We start from the raw sequence: 20,814 nt of genomic DNA on the forward strand, positions 1-20,814 counted from the left end.
AGTTATTGTGCTCCTCTGTTCTACATTCATCTATTGCTTAATTGTTCAGTTGTGATGCTGACGTCCCCGTTGTGGACATTTTTAGGGGTGAACAGGGGTGAGCAATGGCTACTTCAGACACCTCAACATAGGAGGATCATTAACTTTGTCTGTTAGTCATCACAATACTATGGCTGATAAGCACTGGTGTTACTGTGTCCTGCTATCTGCTCGCAGCTCTTCCCATTGTCAATTTTGACAGTCTGGCCTCAGCCTGATAAGAAAGAACCCAGCACTGAGCAAACCTACTCAACCCTTCAATTATTTTACTGGTAACAGATAAGAGCTAATTGTGTCACATCATTAAAAAAAAAAAAAAAAAAAAAAAGGGCACAGTGATACACAAGATAGTCATAAAAGTGCAAAGTCAGGTTTCAGTAGTTGTGGTTAACTGGCTGAGGCCGTGTTTTGCAGCTGGTTACATTTATTGCATCTTAAGTAGCTGGATTTAATGGCTGAGTGTGAAGTATGAGACAGCATGGCCCCTGTCTCCTGCAGCTTGGCAGGCAACTCAGCTGGCTCCTCTAAAAGTGAAAGCCAGGCTCTATGAGCAGGAAATTAAAGCCACTGAAGTTAAAGCAAGGATCAAGACACATTAAAAGTGCACTTGAAAAACAGAAGCATTGCTTAACATCACAGTAAACTATAACCTTGCAAGGCAGATGGATACGCTCGTTTCCTTGTTTCTCACTGGCGAGTCCATCTTGCAAAGCTCCCGTCTGAACAGTTTGGACCCGGTTAGAAAGTGACAGGACCAATCAGCGACGGGGGGCAGTACTTTCAGGTATGGAGGAGTCGTGACGTAAGCAAGCAGCAACAAGAGGCCGGTGCAATTATGGCAGAAGAGATTAGCAAGGATGCTGCTAAAGCGCTAGTTTTATCAGAACTTGACGACATTTCTTCGTTAAAAGAAGAACAAAGAACAGCAGTGAGTTGTTTTCTTTTCAAAAACGACAAAAGTCGTGTACTGACATGTCTATAGTCGCCGTGGTTCGCGTTATTCCTTGGATGCTGCGCACACGCACCTCGGTAGCAGCTACGTCACATGTTTTGTTGCTCTGATTGGCCCGTAAAGATGTGACAGACAGAACGTTGATCCAATCACACTTGGAGCTTTTTCAAATCCTCTGCCCTTTCCCAAACACTTAGTATTGAAGATTTTCCAGATGGATGTGTGAAACAAATCCATCCAGTGTGTCAGGTTAAGTAAACTATGCATTTGTTATTTTTTAATGGCCTCTGCTTGACAATTTGATCCACTCTGTGTTTTCAAATGGGACCATACATATTACAGATGTATTATAAACTGCATGCAGCTTCCAAGGCTATGAACCCAGGGGTCAAATACAAACATTAACTGACTTTAATATGTATGTATGTAGTGTTGGTACTAATAAGATTTTACAAGTTTCCAAAACAAGGTCACACAAGGAAGATGATGAAACAGAAGGGTTAAAACCCTTTAATTCAAAAGGGATTGGGGAAAAATCCAATTCAAGGATCCTATTTTAAGTACAAATGAGTCCGGATTACTTACAAATCTTGTTGAATCCCAATTGCACAGTTCCCTTTATAAAGGCATAGTTTAAATTATTTTTAAGTATTACAAAATAATGGAATAAATAATGATTTGGGGAAATTATGTATTTGCAGTTTTTCCAATTTAATATGGGATTTTTTTTAAGGTTTCACATCTTATACAATTTTCAACATACACAAGCAATGAATCATTACATATATATATATATATATATATATATATATATATATATATATATATATATATATATATATAGCCAACATGATATTTAAATGATAAAACTGGTGCTGTGCAATTCTGAAAAAAATATCTAACTGTGGTTATTTTGACTCATATTGCATATTTGACACAAATTGTTGTATTTAAGGGAACAATCATTTTATGTCATCCTCAATCTTATTAAGAAAAAATGAGAAAAGTTGGATTTTTTGTAGATTATTCTCAAAAATGACTCCTGGATGTTTGCATGATGTGTAGGACATAACAACTTTGCTGCAAAAAAAGTTTTAAACTGGTATTTGACTCTCATATCAGGTTAAAGAAATTTTGCAATTTAAAAATTGCAGCAGTCAATTCTGCGATTCAGTTTAAATTAAGATTAATCGCCCAATCTCAAAATGCTGATAGAGTCAAGTGACATTTCATTTCAGTATTGGTTACTTTGTTGTTTGCACAGCCATGAAGAACAAAAAGGGGGAAGGCGGTTTGTTTGACAGAGGAAACCATCAGCAAACTGTGAAATGCTTTCGTGTGCATTAGTGCACAGAGGAAAAAAACCCCACACATGATTGTCAAATCATCTCCAGAGTTCTCCTTCTTAGCCTGCAAAATCAGGTGCAAATAAGCAATCTAACCCAATCTCCAGAACAACAGCAATGACCCATACATATTGTACTAATAGTCTTGTTGGCATGAAGCAAATTTGTTATCAAGAATCAAATGTGCATATGAAGGATTAATTAAAGTCATCAACTGTATTTGTTTTTAAAAGAATAAAAACAAAAATCTTGAGTCTCAGATTACCAACTAAGTCAACACAGTAGCTTGTGGTGGCATTAAATAAACTGGTGATGGTTCACTGTTGTTTGCACCCTGCTGAAGACAGTTATACCACAATGTTAGTATTGCAAGCTTCCTACTTTACACTATACTTTGTGTAGTCTTTAATCTTGAATTCACTGCTTAATTGAGTAAGCCTAACCAATTCTGACGCTAGATCCTATATGAGAGCTGACCACATGAATGTTCTGCGTATTATTATTATTATTATTATGTGGCATACTTTACATTCCAACACATGCTTTAGTTTTCTTTGCAAGCTAAGGAGCTTAACTGGCATGCAACAACGGTGGGGGAAGTTGCATGAGGTCTTAGTATCTTCAGCTCCATAACCCAATCTCTCTTTATCTGTGGTTGATCTCAAGTCAGCATAAAAGCCAAGCAGTTGTATCAGGACTCTTTTGAATTAACACTGCCATTGCTTTGCACAAAGTTCAAAATTGCACAACTTCCCCCGTGGCATAAAACTATATGTAATAAACTGTAGAATCACACTATGTACAAATTATCTGTATTGCTTAGCAAAAGTCTCAAATTGCAGAGAAACGCTTTCTTCATCACACACTTGGGTGGCTAAGCTGTTAATACAGGTTTCACTCACAGTACAATGCAAAGCATATTTAAGCCTCTTTGTTTCTTTCATCAGAAAGTTTACAAAAAACTGACTAAAAGCTAACAGGTTAAGTCGGCTAAGAGGGAAAGTCACAAGTGAAATTCTTTCAATTGGAAACAGGCGAAGGAAGAAGGAGCAAAATTACTTAAATGAAGGACAACAGCAGTAATTTGATAAAGTATAGATTTTAGTGGCTAAATAATACGTTGTCAGGACGCTTAACACAACAGGTGTGTTATTTTCTGTCACACAGCGACCACTTACATCATGAGCAGTGATTAGCTTGGACCAACGTTAGCCGTTACAACGCTTCAACGTCAGTGTGAGCCAACATCAATCTTTAATTGATATTAAAGCAGCAGACAACGATAGTCAATGCAGCTACGAAATTGAATTTCGAGCGAACTATTATTCCACTCAACAGACACTGGCCCTCTGACTATGGTTAGCTCCTGTTAAATGAGATCAACAACTACATCAGTCCAACATGCTAGCGTTAGCCTGGAAGCTAGCTAAAAATAAACCGTAGCTTGACTGAATGCTACAGAGTGACGCAATGGCGCTCCCTTTCAACGCCTCGAAAATCAACAAATGTTCAAATACTTTACATACCAGAGTCTCTCATCGTCCTAGACATCTCCCTGCACCGCTCCCAAGCATTCTGTGCAGAAGAGCAATGTCCAGTTTAGTTTCAGACCTGCCCATGCTAACGCTGTAGTAGGAGGAGTTACCTTTCTCTGCCGCCTGCCTGCTGCACACAGGAGGCTGAACTAACAACAACTCTACTATGCAGGAAATGCAATCGGAAAATGCTTCATCACATCACTATTCAATCAGGAAATAAAGCTCAACGTCTTTAGAGGGCAATACGTGTTGAAATATTTTTTTTTGCTCATATACATGCTTGGCAACATGTTTCAGTCTGCCTTACTTTGCATTGATATAAACTCAGCACAAAAAGTAAGGAAATTTGTGTTTGGTAAATTATTTTTTGTTGTTACAATGCTTCTTGACAGTAAATCTTATACAGTTGAAATGCCTGTTTGTTTCCCTTTTAAATGGTGCCACTAGTTATTAGTAAGGAACATGCCTTTGTGGGATGAGCAGCAGAACTAAGAAACTGGATTTCCCCCATGAAATCTTTGCCAGGTCTTCACTGCCAATGCCAAACAGCTTATTTAACTGTTGTGACTAACTTGTTTTGACACCTCAAGAGGACCCTTTCCTAGCCCTGTCAGCACTAAGGAACCATAAGGTGTCTTCTAAAGATCTGCAGTCAAGGTTTTTCGAACAATATGGCAGACTGCAGACTGCATGCGGCCTATCTCCAGGTCTCACAGGGCTGTCATGACTGCCCTTCATCATCTGGCCCGTTTGCACTAGTGTTGGCAACATGTGCACTGAACCTGAACATGTAAAGAGATGCTTTGTTCAGCAATGAGTCCAGATTCTGCCTACGGCACTTGGATCATAGGTTCAAAGTGTGGAGAAGAGGCAGAGAACCAAAGATCGGCAGCTGATTGCTGCACCGATAAAGTAACATCTTTTAGGGGAGGCAGTGTGATGGCGTGGGGCACTGGAAAAACTAGGCTTGTCAACATTGGAGGTAATCTCAATGCAGAGAGATATCTAGATGAGATTCTGCAACCAGTGGCAATCCCATATCGCCACAGTTTGGGACTGAATTCTATCTTCAAAGATGACAACGCTCACCCCAACAGAATTGGGTTTATCAGAGACCACCTCCAGAATTTGGGAGTGGAGAGAATGGAATGTCCTGCCAGCAGTCCTGACTTCCACCCCACTGAACACTTGTAGGACCAGCTTAGGTGTGCCATTTGTGCCAGGGTGACCAACACAATCGCATTGGCTGACTTTCCACAAATATTGGGTGGAGAATGGGAAGCCATCCCACAGCAGTGTGTGACCAGGCTGGTGACCAGCAAGAGGAGGAGCCAGGCTGTTGTGGCTGTGTATGGATCTTCCACACACAACTGAGGCTTCTGTTTGTTAATTGAAGAAATTGTTTAATTGCCAGTGTGTCTTGTTTCTTCAGACTTCAATCATCCAATCCTCAAAATAACAACAAACAAGTGTCAATGACAGATAAAGCTGTTTGGAATTGGCGGAGAAGATTTGTCAAATTATTCATGGGCACACCCCACATACTCAGCTCTGTTGCTCATCCCACAAATGCATGATCCTTACAAATGTGGCACCATTTAAAAGGGAAATAAACAGGCTTTTGAACAGTATAAGTTTTATTGCCACGAGGCACTGTTGCAACAAAGAAATAATATACCAAACACAAATTTCCCTACTTCTTTGTGCTAAGTTTACATGTCTTCACATGCAAGCCATAAACAGCATGGCTCTAATCTAGCATGGAAAGCATAATGTAGCACAAAATCTGTATGAAATGAGCCATCAACAGGATAGACATAACAGCTTAGACTATGTAAAATGCATTTCACAGAAGCACTGCTTAAAGACTCTGCCAACTCTTGACTTAGCTTACAGCTTTCTTGAGTAATAAGCTACTTAAAAAAACTCAGTTTGGCTACTCAGTACGTATTTAACTTCTTATTCAGTACTGACATCCCTATCCTCCATCCATAATCACAACAAAAGGGATCATGCTTTAATCCCTCAGTAGAAGATCATTAGTAAATAAAGAAAAAAAATGGCTTTGAAGCTATATTTCTATCTTTGTGGTTGTACTTTTTCTTAGTCCTCCTGGTCCAAGCATTTTCTGATATTGCTTGTGGTTTTGTGTTTATACACACCTTGTAAGATGTTAAACAAAAGGAAGTTTACTTATTTACACTGTTTCCTTGTAGTCATTTACACAAAGCCAGAATAGCGGTGACTTTCTTAATAATGTCAACAAAGACTTGTCCATTTAGTTCTTCCACCTACTGTTGTGCTTTCTGTCATGGCTTACAACCACACTTCAATTAAAAATGAACCATAGCAAATGCTTCCACTGCTATGATGGGAAAAAGGTCAACTGTGTGGCTGGTCTGTTTTCAAGTTGTTACAATTCATACACTGGTTGTGCTGACCACATTCAAAGGAAGTGGTACTTGCAAAACCACCCAGTTTCATTATGCAACCCTTTGAAGCAGACCTTTATCAGTGTGAGACTATCTTTGCAGGGGGAGCAAACACCCAAGAGATAGCTAAGACCTTCTGCCATGCATAGCATGAACGTGTTCTACTTCAGCCCAGTTTATAGACATGAAGACGCTGGCTGTGACTGTCTACAAATAGAGATGAGATGACTAACCTGTTTTCCGGTGCTGGTTCAGCTTGGTAATTGTGTTGCTGAGGGGAGTAAGGGTTTGTTTGACAACTCCCTGGCCCTTGGTGGCTTTGCGGTACTTGCTGATCCATTCAAATTTAGGTTGCTGAGTGGGAGACTTGCAAACATCTGAAGAAAGACAGAGAGAGAGAGTGTGAGATTAAGTTAGGACAGTTTACAGTAATAGCATTTCTTTTCTTTCCTTTTCTACAAAGGAGTCTCGCTTGCATATCCAAAGCACAAACGTTAAAATATCATCTTTATGCCTTAAATCGCGCTGCTTTAAATGTCACTGATGCAGTATGATAAAGAAATCCCCCATACGTCTGCTTACCTTTACCATTTTTCACACTCCTCCTTTTAACAACAGCAGGTGCCGCTTCTTTAAATCCTTCCATCACTGGTTAAAGACATTTGTGGCTCATCTTAGAGAACCACCAAAAATCTTTAAACAACTTATCAGTCTTCATCTGTGTTCACGTGGGGTTTCCCATGTGAAAAATCGCAAATCCATGATGAAACAAGCACATTCCTAACAAAACAGACGCTTCATAAACCTATCAGAGGATCTCTCCATTCAGAAGAACAGGATGAAGAAAGAAAAAAGGCTCCAGGAGAAGGACTGAAGAGGAAGAAAATGGTCCTTTTAAACTAAAACAACTCTTAACTACTAATCATTACTGTAACACAGACAAGCTCGAAGAGCACATCTAAAATCCACCCATTTCCTCAGTCCCTCCCTTTTCTGGCAGCCATGTGTCATATGCTGCAGGTGACTGACAGATGGAGTGACACTACAGGTTTCTAAGCTCTAAAATAGAGGTGTCGTTAAAACCACAATCACCAAGATCCACACAAATGTACTTTTGTTTTAATTATAGCTTTAAAACTTATGTACCAGTCAAACAAATGCTCATATTTAAGAATTAAAGTGTGCTACGGTGTGATGCATAATGCAACCTTGAGGCGAAATACGGACTGGCTGAGCAGGTTTCTGCAAAATGGATTGTTGGAGTGAAATATTTGTGGTTCTTCACACACGTCCCTTTCTACTGGGTACAGAAAAGGAAATCTAAAGGTATAACTTAAAAAAGAACCTCTCAAAAAACAATGTTCAAAGGTAAAGGTCCATGTTTGTGCAATTCTACTGTTTGTTTTCACCGTTAAATCTTTGCAACACATTCATTTTCAAAAAGATCTCTCTCCCTTCAAACTTTCTAAGACTTTCCTGCAAGGCTGCAAGAATCCCAAATAAAAGCAATGACAGCTGCACGTCATGTCTCTGAGGGCTGACCTACCACTCCAGGCTCTGTTGACCTCTCCGAGGAAGAGCCGCGAGTGAGACCCAAAAGGAAGTCTGAGCTCCAACTCCTCTTCCTGGTAACTTACTCTCACCCTCGTATCACCACCTAGCATCAGATCAAAGATTAAAAAACAGGAAAAGGAGTGCTACTTTCAGTCCTAGGTGACAAATGTGGTTTTATCACAGTATGACTGAGCTTTAATGGAAATGAGGGCAACTCACCCACAACTGCAAGCTCCTCTGGAGAGGAAACTACAAAGAGAGCAGGATGAGAAGTGTGTGAAGGCACCTCAGAGAAACTGAGACATTATTTCACTGGGAACTATATTTAACTTGAGAAAGATGTTATCTGAAGTTTTTACTGTCAGTCTGTTTGCAGCGATACAAGAAATCATCTCACCCTCCACAACAGAAAATTCTAAGGAGATGGGCAAAATGTCCTCCAGTGACACATCATCAGCAGTAATGGCCATCCGTCGATGGGTGTATATAAAGATTCTAGAAAATATTCAAAGACAGACATTTAATTGAATACTTTTAACAATATAACTGTAGCCTATTGTTGGTAGCATGAGTCATCTATTCTTATCATTAAACACATGCAGGTTTAGAGACAATAAAAAGGCATTGGCAGGCTTACAGCCATGCAGTTCCGCAGTAAATACTACCATTGTCTCGTAACATGTAATTCTGGTTACTGTATCCTGCAGTTTTATGCTACTCTGCAGTCATTTTCAAGGCAGTTTCTGAGGTTACCTTGCCATGATAATATAATGGTGTAACTGACCTCCTTAAACATTGAAACACAAGCATATGGCATATATAAGAGCCAAATGACACTTACGCATGTTCTTTTGTAGACTCCACCAGTCCCAGCAGTCTGCTCTCTGTAATGTCGTCAAACAGGACATCACATTGGACAGCATGTTAACAGATAAGTTAAGGAGAAAGAGGTTCCTTTACCAGCATTGGAGGTATACATGCATGTATGGCTGTGGTAAAGTCAGTCAGCAAAGTTGGGCATTCAATCCCCAGTGGCATGCCAATGTGTCCTTGAGCAAGGCACTTAACATCAAATTACTCCCATGGCTGTGTCAGTGGTGTGTGAATGTGCATGAATTACATTATTTAATACTGATGGCTACTTTGCATTGCAGTCTCCACAATAAGTGTGTGAATGGGTGTATGGCCTGCTATGTAAAAAAGCACTTTGAGTTGTCAGATGACAAGAAAAGCACTGCACAAGCCCGAATCCATAATCTCCCATCCATCCAAACAGTTATTTTAGGAAAATCTTCAACCGTCATTTGACAGTAATAGCAGGTAACTAAAGTACTTAGTTGTGACTTGACTTTTATTTCTATAAATTCAGCTCTGTTTTTCAGGATATCTTGCACTTCAACTCACCTGAATGTAACTGAAATCTGATTAGTTTACTAGTACTACTGTAGTCATTACCACTGGTTCTTTTCATTGTCTCACATCAGTGGTTCCAAACCTTTTTCCCTTAGGGCCACCCCGCTCCTAGTCAAGAAAAGTTGAGCCCCCACAGGACCCACTTGAAAAATTAAACATGATTTTTTTTTTTCAAGTGGGTCATGGACTATATATCAGCATAATAAACCTGCATTCAGTTGTTTTTATCAAAACATCAGCACTCTAAAAATAAAAACACAAAGATGATCTTTTAATTTAAAAGAAAATGACTAAATAATTTAAATCTAAAAAGTTGTACATTTTTTACTTTCTTACATGTAAATAAACCAATTTTTTTAAGATTATAAAGTCAAAAAGTTGAAAAATCCTCCCATTGTTCTCAGTTTGGGTTCTTGTAATTTTCTGACTGTATACTTCAACAACTTATTGCACAGAATTCCAATTGTATATGCCTCCTGTTTCATTGTTATTTTTCAGTTTGTTTTCGGTTCTTATTTGAATCCTTTTCTATTTTTTTTTATCATTTTCTTCCCTTGTGTTGCTGAAATGCCAGAATTTCTCCTCTGGAAATAAAGAGTATAACAATAAATCTTATGTTATCTCAACAAGTGTTCAATACATTGTTGATTTATTATATAAGAAAATGATATGTTTTAAAATTCAGCTGCACAAGGTAATGGAGTTATAATAGGCCTAAACTCAACCTTATTGATTTTTAAAATGCCTTGTCATGCTTGATCAAAATAACAAAATATTTTCTTATTAAATTAACAGGTGCAATGTAAATTAAAAATCCTATTTCATTCATACCTTTTTGACCACTGACAACTATCTAAATAAACGAAATTACATTACAGAAGGATCTTAATGTCCAAATAAAAAGATACTAAATGTATATCAAAAACTCGACTAATACCTGTTCTTCTCTTAATCGCAACAGCAGCATCTGATGGAACAACGTCGCCATCCTGTGGCTGAAGGCTCTCCCTACAAATGTTGGGCCATATTTTTGAGAAGTCACACCCGAATAAACCAGTGCACTAAACTTCTGCTGAAAACAGCCAATCTGTGTGGATAGGATAGATGCAAATTGTAACTAGAATGACGCTTTAGAGTAGCCTACAGGTCTTAAGTCGTCAACAATGTGGCAGAGGCTCTGTCATACAGGCCTGTCTCAAGACTTTGATGTTCTTCAACGCAGTCGCAGTTTAACGAAGGGTAGTTTCAGTCAGGTAGGCTAATCCTTCGTCTGCTGATACAGACAGCGGTGCACAGCGATTTCAAAGGATACTATAATGCAGTTTTCGTCCCTTTCCAAAGTTTCTTGAATTGCGACGGATTGATCCATAGCAAAGACAGCTCGTCAGGCTACCAGTGTGACAACTTCAGTCCCAGCAGCACGAGAGTACCCGGAGGAGTTTCGGGTACAGCAGTTATTTCTATCTCAAGTGAAAGCCGAGTGAACAGCAGAAGGAGAGATGATTAGTTGGACCCGTGTAATCCGACATTGTATTCCCTTTCGATCCAGATGTTTTCCTCCTCCGCTGCTGCCTGGCCCGACCCAGTCTGACTGCCACGCACTGATTCTGACTTGCTGCGTGCAGGCGGAGTGACGTCACGGCTGGGCTGTCATCATCAGCTCGGTTTGGTTAAGATCAGGCCTTAGGCCACTGATCCAAAGAGGATTAACTCCTACAATAAAGCCGTAACCCTGCTAATTATACACTTTTACCGATGCTTTCGAGGAGGTTTAATAAGCCACAATGTCAAGTTTTTCCTCAGCAGCAGGACAGACATTTGTAGTGCTTTTATTTAGCTTAGACCTAGCTGGGACACACAATACTCCTGACTCAGTTCTACTGTTGAAACTGTTGATAAAGATTCTTAAATGCCTTTTAAAAACTACATTTAAACATATCTTAAACGTTCCCTTAATGGCTCAGTGAAACTTTCTGAAAAAAATCCAAAAGATTTCAATATTGAAAAATACCCCTGGAAAAATTTAATGAGATCTGAAAAATTTCAAGCTCCCCAAAATGTTTATGCAAATGCCCCCAGATAGCAAAAATAAGTTCCTCTCAATCCATGGGAAATGATGGAAAATTCCAAATATGTTCCCCCAAACATAGAGAAAAAAAAAGGTTTCGTTAAAATTCGGGATAACGTAAAGTAAATTCCACCTACATTTTCAATTAAATAAAAAATTTAAAAAAAAATCAAATCAATTGGCAAGATTACCTTTAAAGTGCCTGAAACTTTTAAAACACCCCGCTCCAAAAACTTTCTAACAACTTTCGACCTTTCGAAAATGTTCAAGTATATCCTCCAAAATCTCATGAAAATTACTGAAAATTTTAAAACAACATCCCACAACTTTCCTAACAGAATACTTAAACATCTATGGAAATTCCAAATAATCAGCTCTTCTCTGTCATTTAATGAGCAAGAGAGCAACAGGACATACCCAAATATGAAATATAAATTTTGTTAGTTTTTGCTAGTTATCTTTTAGAACAGCATCATGACTCAAGCTTACTGCATCAATATATTTTTAATATTTTCAGTTTGCCATGAGGCATTCAGGAGACTCTGTGGTCGAGTAGAAGAAATTTCTTTTGGTCTGCTAAAACCAAAATGGTGCTTTTTGGCCATCAAAGAAGACACTATGTTTGGCAGACAGCAAACACTGCTCATCACCACAAACACATCCACACTGTGAAACACGGTGGTGGCAGCATCATGCTGTGGGGATGCTACTTGGCAGCCAGCGTTGGTAGGCTTGTAAAGGTAAAAGGTCTGCAAGAAAACTATGGCTTGTGAGAAAATTTATTTTCCAGTGAGGCAGGGACCCAAAACATATAGCACAAGCTACACAAGAATGGTTTATAATCAACAAAGGTGAAAGTTCTGGAGTGGCTAAGTCAAAGCCCCCAATCCAATAGAACTTTGTTGCTGGACTTTAAAAGGGCTGTTCACACCTGAACAGCTTGAGCAGTTTTGCAAAGAAAAAATCAGTAAAATTGCAGTGTCCAGATGTACAAGCCTGATTGAGACCTATCCACACAGACTCAGTGCTGTGATTGCAGACTAAGGTGCATCCACTAAATACTGACTTGAAGGGGGTGAACATTTATGCTGCCACTTAATAAGTATAAACAGCATTTTTTTCTTTATCAATTTTAGTAAAATATAAAAGGGGAGAAGTACTCCAGTAATATCAGTTGAACTCTGGTACATGCATTAAGCTTTCTCCTACTGTGTCTTAAAAATCTGAGGACATACAGTACATACCCAGCCACTTTGAGCTTGCTGAAGGTAGAGGAAGAGTTACAGAACAGCAATTTACAAAACCTACAATTCTAGAGAAAAAAAATCCCACCAGAGCTCTGTTGTTCTATTTTGTAGCTTTAACTTAAAGAAATATTCAAATTTCATTCACCAGACTGAAACTATATGACTTAATACACTACTCAACCCATTTGACATGTATTTTATTTGATGGTTTTCAATAAAAAGCAAATAATTATCAAGACATAAATCAAAATAGGCTGTTACAATTCTGATTTCTTCAACATTTACAGGACAGCATTAAACATTAACATTATACTTCGTAAACCACACAATAGTATAGACTCACATTCAAATCACTATTCACAAAAATATTCAACTTTAATGTAATAAATTTCACATTTAATGAACTTCACATCTACAGAAATGCTACAGCAAACCTTCACAACACCCTGTATCAGCTCAACGTTTGTGTTTCATAAAGTGCGTATTGAGTCACAGCTGCGTCACTCTCACAATGGCTTGAAGAGAGGTTAATATGTGGAAAAGTTTTAGTAATATCACATTTTACTAACATGCTCACTGAAATGTGGTTGTTTAGGCTCACTCACCCGTCAACAGTAGAAATAAGTGTACATTTGTTGAGATGGGAAGGCACAAACAGAGTCAGCTTTGAGATTTTTTTATGATTTCAATCACAGTTATGGGCAAGGTCATGGCTAAAACAAAATACAGGGAGTGAGGGAATATTAATGATCACTTTGAATGTAATTCTATTTATTAGAAAGGTTATTGGCCCCTGAAATGTTAAGTGATGTTAAGAATAAGTTGCTTCTGGTGTGTTATGCTATATTCAATTCATTTACAAATACTGTTCAAAGCCATTTTTATTGGTCTTGAACTAAATATCTTTTCTTTGCAAGTTTTTGCAAAAGAAGAACCTAATAAATACAGCAACAGAGGCTGTACACATCCTCTTACATATATACAGTAATATCACATTTGAATTTTGGGGAGGTAAATTGAAGTAGTGTTAATCCTCTGCACTGTTAAGCTTTTATTATCTGGATAGGCTGAGAGTTGCACAAAGCTGTGGTTACCTAATTACCCACACAGCAGATGAGCAAGCTTGAACTCACTCAAAGCAGCACAGTGAGGGCAAGCAGGCAAAGCAAAGAAGCAATCATTTCTGTGTTTACATGGAGCCCTCTTGTGGCGAAGTTGGGGACATTCAACGTGCCGTTCAGCCAGAGACAGGAGGTCATGGTGGCGTTGCAGCACTCGAGGTGACATGGGGGTTTTGTGGAAGTCTTGCATGGGGGTTTGGATGAACAGTTAGTGGTGCAACCTGCGGTCCACTGCACTGAGGAACCTACAGTCTGTTTTTTCAGCTGTAAAGACAACAGTGAGGAAGAAGGAACAGTTACTGGCCTGAAAGTGGTCTAATGTTGAATATGAGATTAAATAAAGTTGAAAATCACTCCAGAGCCCATACTCATTGATGAATATACATGTTTAACTTAAAGTCATGCAACTTTGAAAAAATATTCAGCTCTTCTCAATATTTCTAGATCATACTATTTTGAGAATTAAAAAAATATCAGACTAGTGTTAACGCCTACAGGTTATTGAAATTATTTGATATAAATAGACTTTTAGACAAAAAAACACAAAAACGAAAGAAGAAATAAAATCCATTTACATGTCCCTGAAAATATTTTAGTATGCCTCCCCCTTTATAGTAGTTTATAATCTTGAACATATACAAGTTTGAGTTGTTACAACTAAAGTAGGGTGACCATATGCTCTGATATGACTGGGACTGTCATGTTTTTAAACTTCATGTCCCTGAGTTCTGACTAATATCTTTAAAACACTGTGTTCCAGTATTAAACAGCTCCTGCATTGGATTTGGCCCATCAGATGTCAAAAAATGCACCATGGGTGCTTGCAAGCAAGGCTGCACATATAGTATACTTGGCTTCAAACTTGATCTGGGCCTGGCCTAAGAGGTAAATGATTGCCAGCAGAGTCACCGTGAGTTACCCTGCCAACCACTCAACTGTCAGAGTTACCTTGACAACCACTCAACCATCACAGAGCTACCCTAATGACCCCATGACCCCTCAACAGTCACAGAGCTACCCTAATGACCCCTCAACAGTCACAGAGCTACCCTAATGACCCCTCAACAATCACAGAGCTACTCTAATGACCCCTCAAAAATCACAGAGCTACCCTAATGACCCCTTTAACAGTCACAGAGCTACCCTAATGACCCCTGTAACAGTCACAGAGCTACCCTAATGACCCCTCAACAGTCACAGAGTAACCCTAATGACCACTCAACAGTCAGAGTTACCCTGCCAACTACTCATCTGTCACAGAGTTACCTTGACAACCACTCAACAGTCACAGAGTTACCCTAATGGCCACTCAACAGTCACAGAGCTACCCTAATGACCCCTTTAACAGTCACAGAGCTACCCTAATGACCCCTCAACAGTCACAGAGCTACCCTAATGACCCCTCAACAGTCACAGAGTAACCCTAATGACCACTCAACAGTCAGAGTTACCCTGCCAACTACTCATCTGTCACAGAGTTACCTTGACAACCACTCAACAGTCACAGAGCTACCCTAATGACCCCTCAAGTGTCACAGAGTGACCCTAATGACCACTCAACAGTCAGAGTTACCCTGCCAACTACTCATCTGTCACAGAGTTACCTTGACAACCACTCAACAGTCACAGTTACCCTAATGACCCCTCAACAGTCACAGAGCTACCCTAATGACCCCTCAACAGTCACAGAGCTACCCTAGTAACCCCTTAACAGTCACAGACCTACCCTAATGACCCCTCAACTGTCACAGAATTACCTTGCCAACTACTCAACTGTCACAGAGTTACCTTGACAACCACTCAACAGTCACAGAGTTACCCTGACAACCACTCAACAATCACAGAGTGACCCTAATGACCACTTAACAGTAAGAGTTACCCTGCCATCTACTCAACTTTCATAGTTACCTTGACAACCACTCAACTGTCACAAAGTTACCTTAACAACCACTCAACTGTTAGTTACCCTGATGACCACTCAACTGCCACAGAGTTACCTTAACAACCACTCAACAGCCACAGAGTTACCTTGACAACCACTCATCTGTTAGTTACCCTGATGACCACTCAACTGCCACAGAGTTATTTTGATGACAACTAACCAGTTACAGGATTACCCCAATAACCAATCAACAGCCAGATAGATACTCTAATGATCCCTCAAAAGTCACAGACTAATGCTGATGACCATGCAACGTCACAGTTCCTCTGACAACCAGTCAACAGTCAGAGAGTTACACTAATGACCCCTCAACCGTCAGAGAGTAACTGACTATCCCCCAACAGTCACAGAGTTACCTTTTGACCACCCAACAGTCACAGAATCACCCTAAAACAAAGATGCCAAACAACTAAACAAAACAATTATTTTCTATATGACGGATTACGGTAAATTTAAATTATCTGTATTTGTGGGTTTGAAAATATGGTCACTCTAAACTATAGATGTGTACATTAGACAGCCTGTATAAATCAACATAATGTTTCTGTTCTTTGGCAGCTTTATACTTTGTCTCATTTGTGGATAAGCATACAAAAACAACAAAGACACAATGCTTGTGCAGTAATGACTGACTACAGGTGCCAAAAAAAAAAAAAAAAATCATAAACAGCATACACAAATGAAAACAAAATAAACCACAGAGTTTTATTTTTGGTCAATCTTGTGTAAAATATGGCATTATCATTGCTGTCACTCCACTAATGACATTACAAATGTTTGTGACACTTGTGTGTAGATTAATTTAGATTTTGTGATTTTGTTTGACAGTTCTTACCTGACAGTGCGGCTGTGAAGGGGAGCACGTCTGTATACTTTTAAAATTTTCATAGCAGGTAGCACCCGTACATGTTCCCTGACTGCATTTGTTTCCCTGGGAAAAAAAAAAAAAAACACAGAACACAAAGAAAGATGCTATTAATGTTGAGCTGAAGACAAAGTGTTTTAAATGTTCTTTACTCCATTAGCATGTTAACTATTTGGAAATAATGACTGAGAACTGGTAAAAAGTCAACACTACAAAACTTTCAGATTTTAGAGCAGTGACAGTTGTTAACATTTAAAGCCATAGCATCCCCTCACATGGATTCTGTAATCCTTACCTTGTTTGCTGTTGTTTGTGGTTTGGTTGTGGTTGTCACCATTGGTGTGGTCGTTGTTGCTCTTTGTGTAGGTGTCATTGCTAAAATCAAATATTGGTAAAGTAAAAAAAAAAAATGCAAGCTTTGACTTATGCTCATGTCCATTAACAGTTGCCACTGTTGTGAAATGAAGAAGGAAAGATGTGTAAGAGTAGTCTACTCACCAGAGGTCATGGTCATCATCATCATAGATGCAAAAGTGCCATTGAGACAGTCTGTAGAGTTGCAGCAATTCACTGAGCAGTTGGTCTGAGAGGAGTTGAAGCACTGATTACTGCAGGAGACGCTGCAGCCAGCCATGTAGCTCATGTCTGTTTGTCTTGTCAGCTGATACATGACAAAGAAATACATTTTAGTGACCCTTAAGATGATCTACTAGAAAATGAGTTTATACAGGTGCAGAAGTGTGACATAAAAACAGATTATAACTCTATAGTTTTGTATTGACTGATACCAATTAATTTTCACAGTGCTACTATGGATCACTTATACATTGTACCATTTGTTATCTAATTAGCTGTATGTAGGATATAAAGTCATGTGCATAAGTTTAAGGTGTGTAGGGCACTAAGGATTCAACACTGGGCCTGATGTGCCACAACCCCTGGACTGACCAGATTCAAACTTGATACATGTCGACATGTGTGTTGCCCAGAAGCTAAAGTCAAAGCTTTTGTCTGGGCTTTTTCACTCCAGGTAATACGCCCCAAGACCGCTGGTTGTTTCTGGGTCCTTGGGACATCCACAGCATGACCAGGGGCTTATAGCAACCCTACTACCTGCCTGGATGGTATCCTACACTTACTTCAGTCTCTGTTTCTGGCCCAAACAGGCTTAAAAGTTCTACACAGTACTTTATATCAGTGCAACCTATACTGTTATCCACTCCTTGCTAAAGCAACTCTGTAAGATATCACATATGAAAACACATCAGCAGCAGCAGGCTATCTCTAAACAACACCAACGGTGTGGAGGAAAGGCTATTCAAGAGCCCTGGCAACCATGACCCATTGCTTGCAGCAGGGGCCGCTGTTGCAAGCTGCTGCAGGGGTATTCTTTTCTGCCACAAAGTTAACAATGTGAATGAGCACATTGACTAAACCGCTTGGAAAGTCATGTGAGACCTCATAGCTAAGCCATGATGAGTACAAACCTAAGAATGCTCGAAAATAAAGAAGGAACAGAGACAAATGGAAAATAATTAAACAAATGCAAAAATCAGCAAATATCAGTTTTAAGTGCAAAAAATGGCTTACAACAAAGAGGTGAGGGGGTTAAAGACAAAAAATGAGACACAGGTGCCACAAATGGCTTACAAAATCACAAAAGTAGGAGCGAAATGGGTGGAAAAATGATGAAAAGCTGTTAAAAGTGGCAGGAATGAGTTATTGGTAAAAGGGAGTTAAAAGTAGAAAAGATGAGATAAAAAGATGTTAAAATAGGCAAAATTTGGTGAAAACAGGTGAAAATCAGTTGAAGGGTGGCAAGACATGGTTAAAGTGGCAAAATGGGTTAAAGTCACATAAATGGGTTAAATGTGGAAAAATATGGTAAAAGTGGCACAAAATGCGAAAACATTGCAAAAGTAGGGGCAAAATAGAAAAATAGAATTGTGCAACGCAGTTGAAAAGTGGCAAGAATGCATTAAAGTGGCAAAAATGAGTTAAAAGTGGCTTTAATGGGTTAACAGATGCAAAGATGTTATGAAGAGAGGATAGAAAAAAGGCAAAAGTTGAATGAAAGTGGCAACAAATGGCTTACAAAAATGCAAAACAGGTTAAAACAGGTCTGCTAAATGACATTGTAACATTGTAAAATGGGTGAAAAAGGCAATGAAAATGAGTTAAAAGTTGGCAAGAATGTGGCAAAAACAGGTTCAAAGTTGCATAAACAGATTTACAGAGGCAAAAATGGACACAGTGTGGTGGAAGAGGTTTGAAGAGGCAAAAATGGGATGAAAGTGGTGGCAAGCATGGGCTGAGATGGCAAAAACTGGCTAAGTAGTAAAAATGGATTAAAAGAGGAAAAAGGGGGGAAAGGGGGTGAAAAGAGGTTAAAGAGGCAAAAATGGGATGAAACTAGCAAAAATTACAACAAAAATGGGAAAAAATAGCAAGAGTGTCCAGATAAGTAGTAAAAAGGGTTTAAAGAGTAGTATTAAGTTCAAGTGGAAGAGTTAAAGTGGAATAAAAGGGATTACAGTGGGAAAAAGTAGCAAAATTGAGCAGACAGTGGTGAAAAGGGGTCAAAAAGAGGCACGAATAAATAATTGAACCATCAGAACCCAATAATAGCTTGATATACTTTTTAGCCCAAAATGATGTAACTGTTAGCCAGGATGCTAGCACCCATGTTACCGATCCAATACACTTAAATTGATATCATTAGCAAATAAAAAACTAACTGGGGAGGGCCCATCCACTAGGTTTTTCAGGGACCCAGTCAGCTCTGTGGGCAGGGCTGCCCTGTCCTTTGTAATTTTCTGTTTGACATTTCCCCTCAGCTGTCATTGTTTATCTACTTTGAACAAGGGTGTTACTGACCAATACCAAGTTGATTGGCATGACCTTCAACCTATCCCACACCAGCTGACCAAGAAGGTGGGCTATGTCAGTTCATAATGACTCTGTGAGAAAAGCTACAGCGGCACTTGCAGACAGGCTACAGTAAAGCAAGATATAACCTGATTTTTAGGCAAGCGCCTACTGCCCTGGCCCTTTAAGGAATTACTTAATCTGGCCTTGGAAAGGTTGTCTCTCTGACAGACTTAGTTTAAATATGCTGAGTGCTACTTGACAACAGCAACACCACAATCCCAAATTGTTAGCCATTGTCTCCTTACCTCACACCAGGAACCAGCAGCACATAAAGTTGCATTCTGATTCATGTACATTGAGTAGCAGTCTGAGTAGTTACAGACAAAAGAGGGGCAGTATATCTGTGTTTAAGAGAGATGAAAGATGTATTTAAAATACACATTAAAATGTGACAAGGACATCAAAGACAACAGTATCATTCCTTCTTATAAGACTGACTTACCATTCCCATTGAAGAAGGGTACATACTGGTTCCATTCATACCAGATGTGCCACCTGCAGTCAAAAGAACAGTGGTCTTCTTTTATTTTCATGTGGAAAAAAAGTTGAAAAAATAGCTGAAATGTGTAATTATTAGTTAAATCAAACCATACCAGTGGAGTTTGAAGGCTGACTGGTGGACATCATTGTATTTGAGGACCCAGAACCTGAAACCATGGAGTTGGATGATGTGGTCCACCCTGAGGCCATCATGGTGGTACTGGGTGGGGCCATGGTCATCGAACTAGCTGCAGAGGAGGCAGAATTGGTTCCTGAATTAGTAGCACTGACTGAATTAGAGGTGAGAGATGATGAAGATGCAGAATTGGCAGAAGAAGTTTTGCTGGGGCCAGACAGTGTGGTAGGTGCTGAGCCTGCTGAGGAGGTGGTAGTGGTGGGAGACTGGTTTGTGGTGGGTGCAGAGCCTCCAGAGGAAGAGGGTGTCTGGGTGGTGATAGATGATGAGACAGTGGAGGTGCCTGTCGTTTGGACTGTCTGAATTGTGGTCATTTGTGTACCTCCAGAGGTGGTAGGTTGATTGGTTGAGGCTGCTTGGCTTCCTGAGGTGGTGGTTGCAGAGCTGCTGGAGGTCATCATGGTAGACTGGGTGGCGGCTGTTGTCATGGCTCCAGAGGTCATGGCGGTGGAGGGCATGGCAGTGGAGGGCATGGCCGTGGAGGGCATGGAGGTGGAAGGCACGGCGGTAGAGGGCATGGCTGTGGAGGGCATGGAGGTGGAGGCAGCAGCTGATGGAGTGGAGGGCATCATAGTGGTAGATTGGCCTTGGCCTGAGACTAACACTGATGGCAGAAGGATTCCCAACAGAAAGAGACGCAGGACAGCATGGCAGCCTGGCATTTTGGGAACAAAATGCGACAATGTGTTT

General features: G+C 39.7%; 1 protein-coding gene across 3 annotated transcripts in view; it reads right to left on the reverse strand.

The window, feature by feature from the left end:
• The window catches only part of inpp5b (inositol polyphosphate-5-phosphatase B), a 31,437-nt gene extending 20,577 nt beyond the window's left edge, over positions 1 to 10,860 (reverse strand). The window contains exons 1-6 of one of the 3 annotated variants that reach the window (XM_041794214.1): positions 10,587 to 10,860; positions 8,703 to 8,782; positions 8,259 to 8,356; positions 8,081 to 8,110; positions 7,854 to 7,964; positions 6,541 to 6,684 (exon numbers count right to left, since the gene is read on the reverse strand). In XM_041794214.1, coding sequence (XP_041650148.1) covers positions 6,541 to 6,684; positions 7,854 to 7,964; positions 8,081 to 8,110; positions 8,259 to 8,356; positions 8,703 to 8,782; positions 10,587 to 10,643 — 520 coding nt within the window. In that variant the 5' untranslated portion in view covers positions 10,644 to 10,860. Of the gene's footprint in view, positions 1 to 3,863; positions 4,003 to 6,540; positions 6,685 to 6,889; positions 7,162 to 7,853; positions 7,965 to 8,080; positions 8,111 to 8,258; positions 8,357 to 8,702; positions 8,783 to 10,586 lie in introns of those variants that run through there. The other 2 variants (XM_041794215.1, XM_041794216.1) reach the window with 2 other exon arrangements.
• Between the last annotated feature and the right edge of the window lie 9,954 nt (positions 10,861 to 20,814).

The sequence above is a fragment of the Cheilinus undulatus genome, linkage group 8 (genome assembly GCF_018320785.1).
Source record: "Cheilinus undulatus linkage group 8, ASM1832078v1, whole genome shotgun sequence".
NCBI lineage: Eukaryota > Metazoa > Chordata > Actinopteri > Labriformes > Labridae > Cheilinus > Cheilinus undulatus.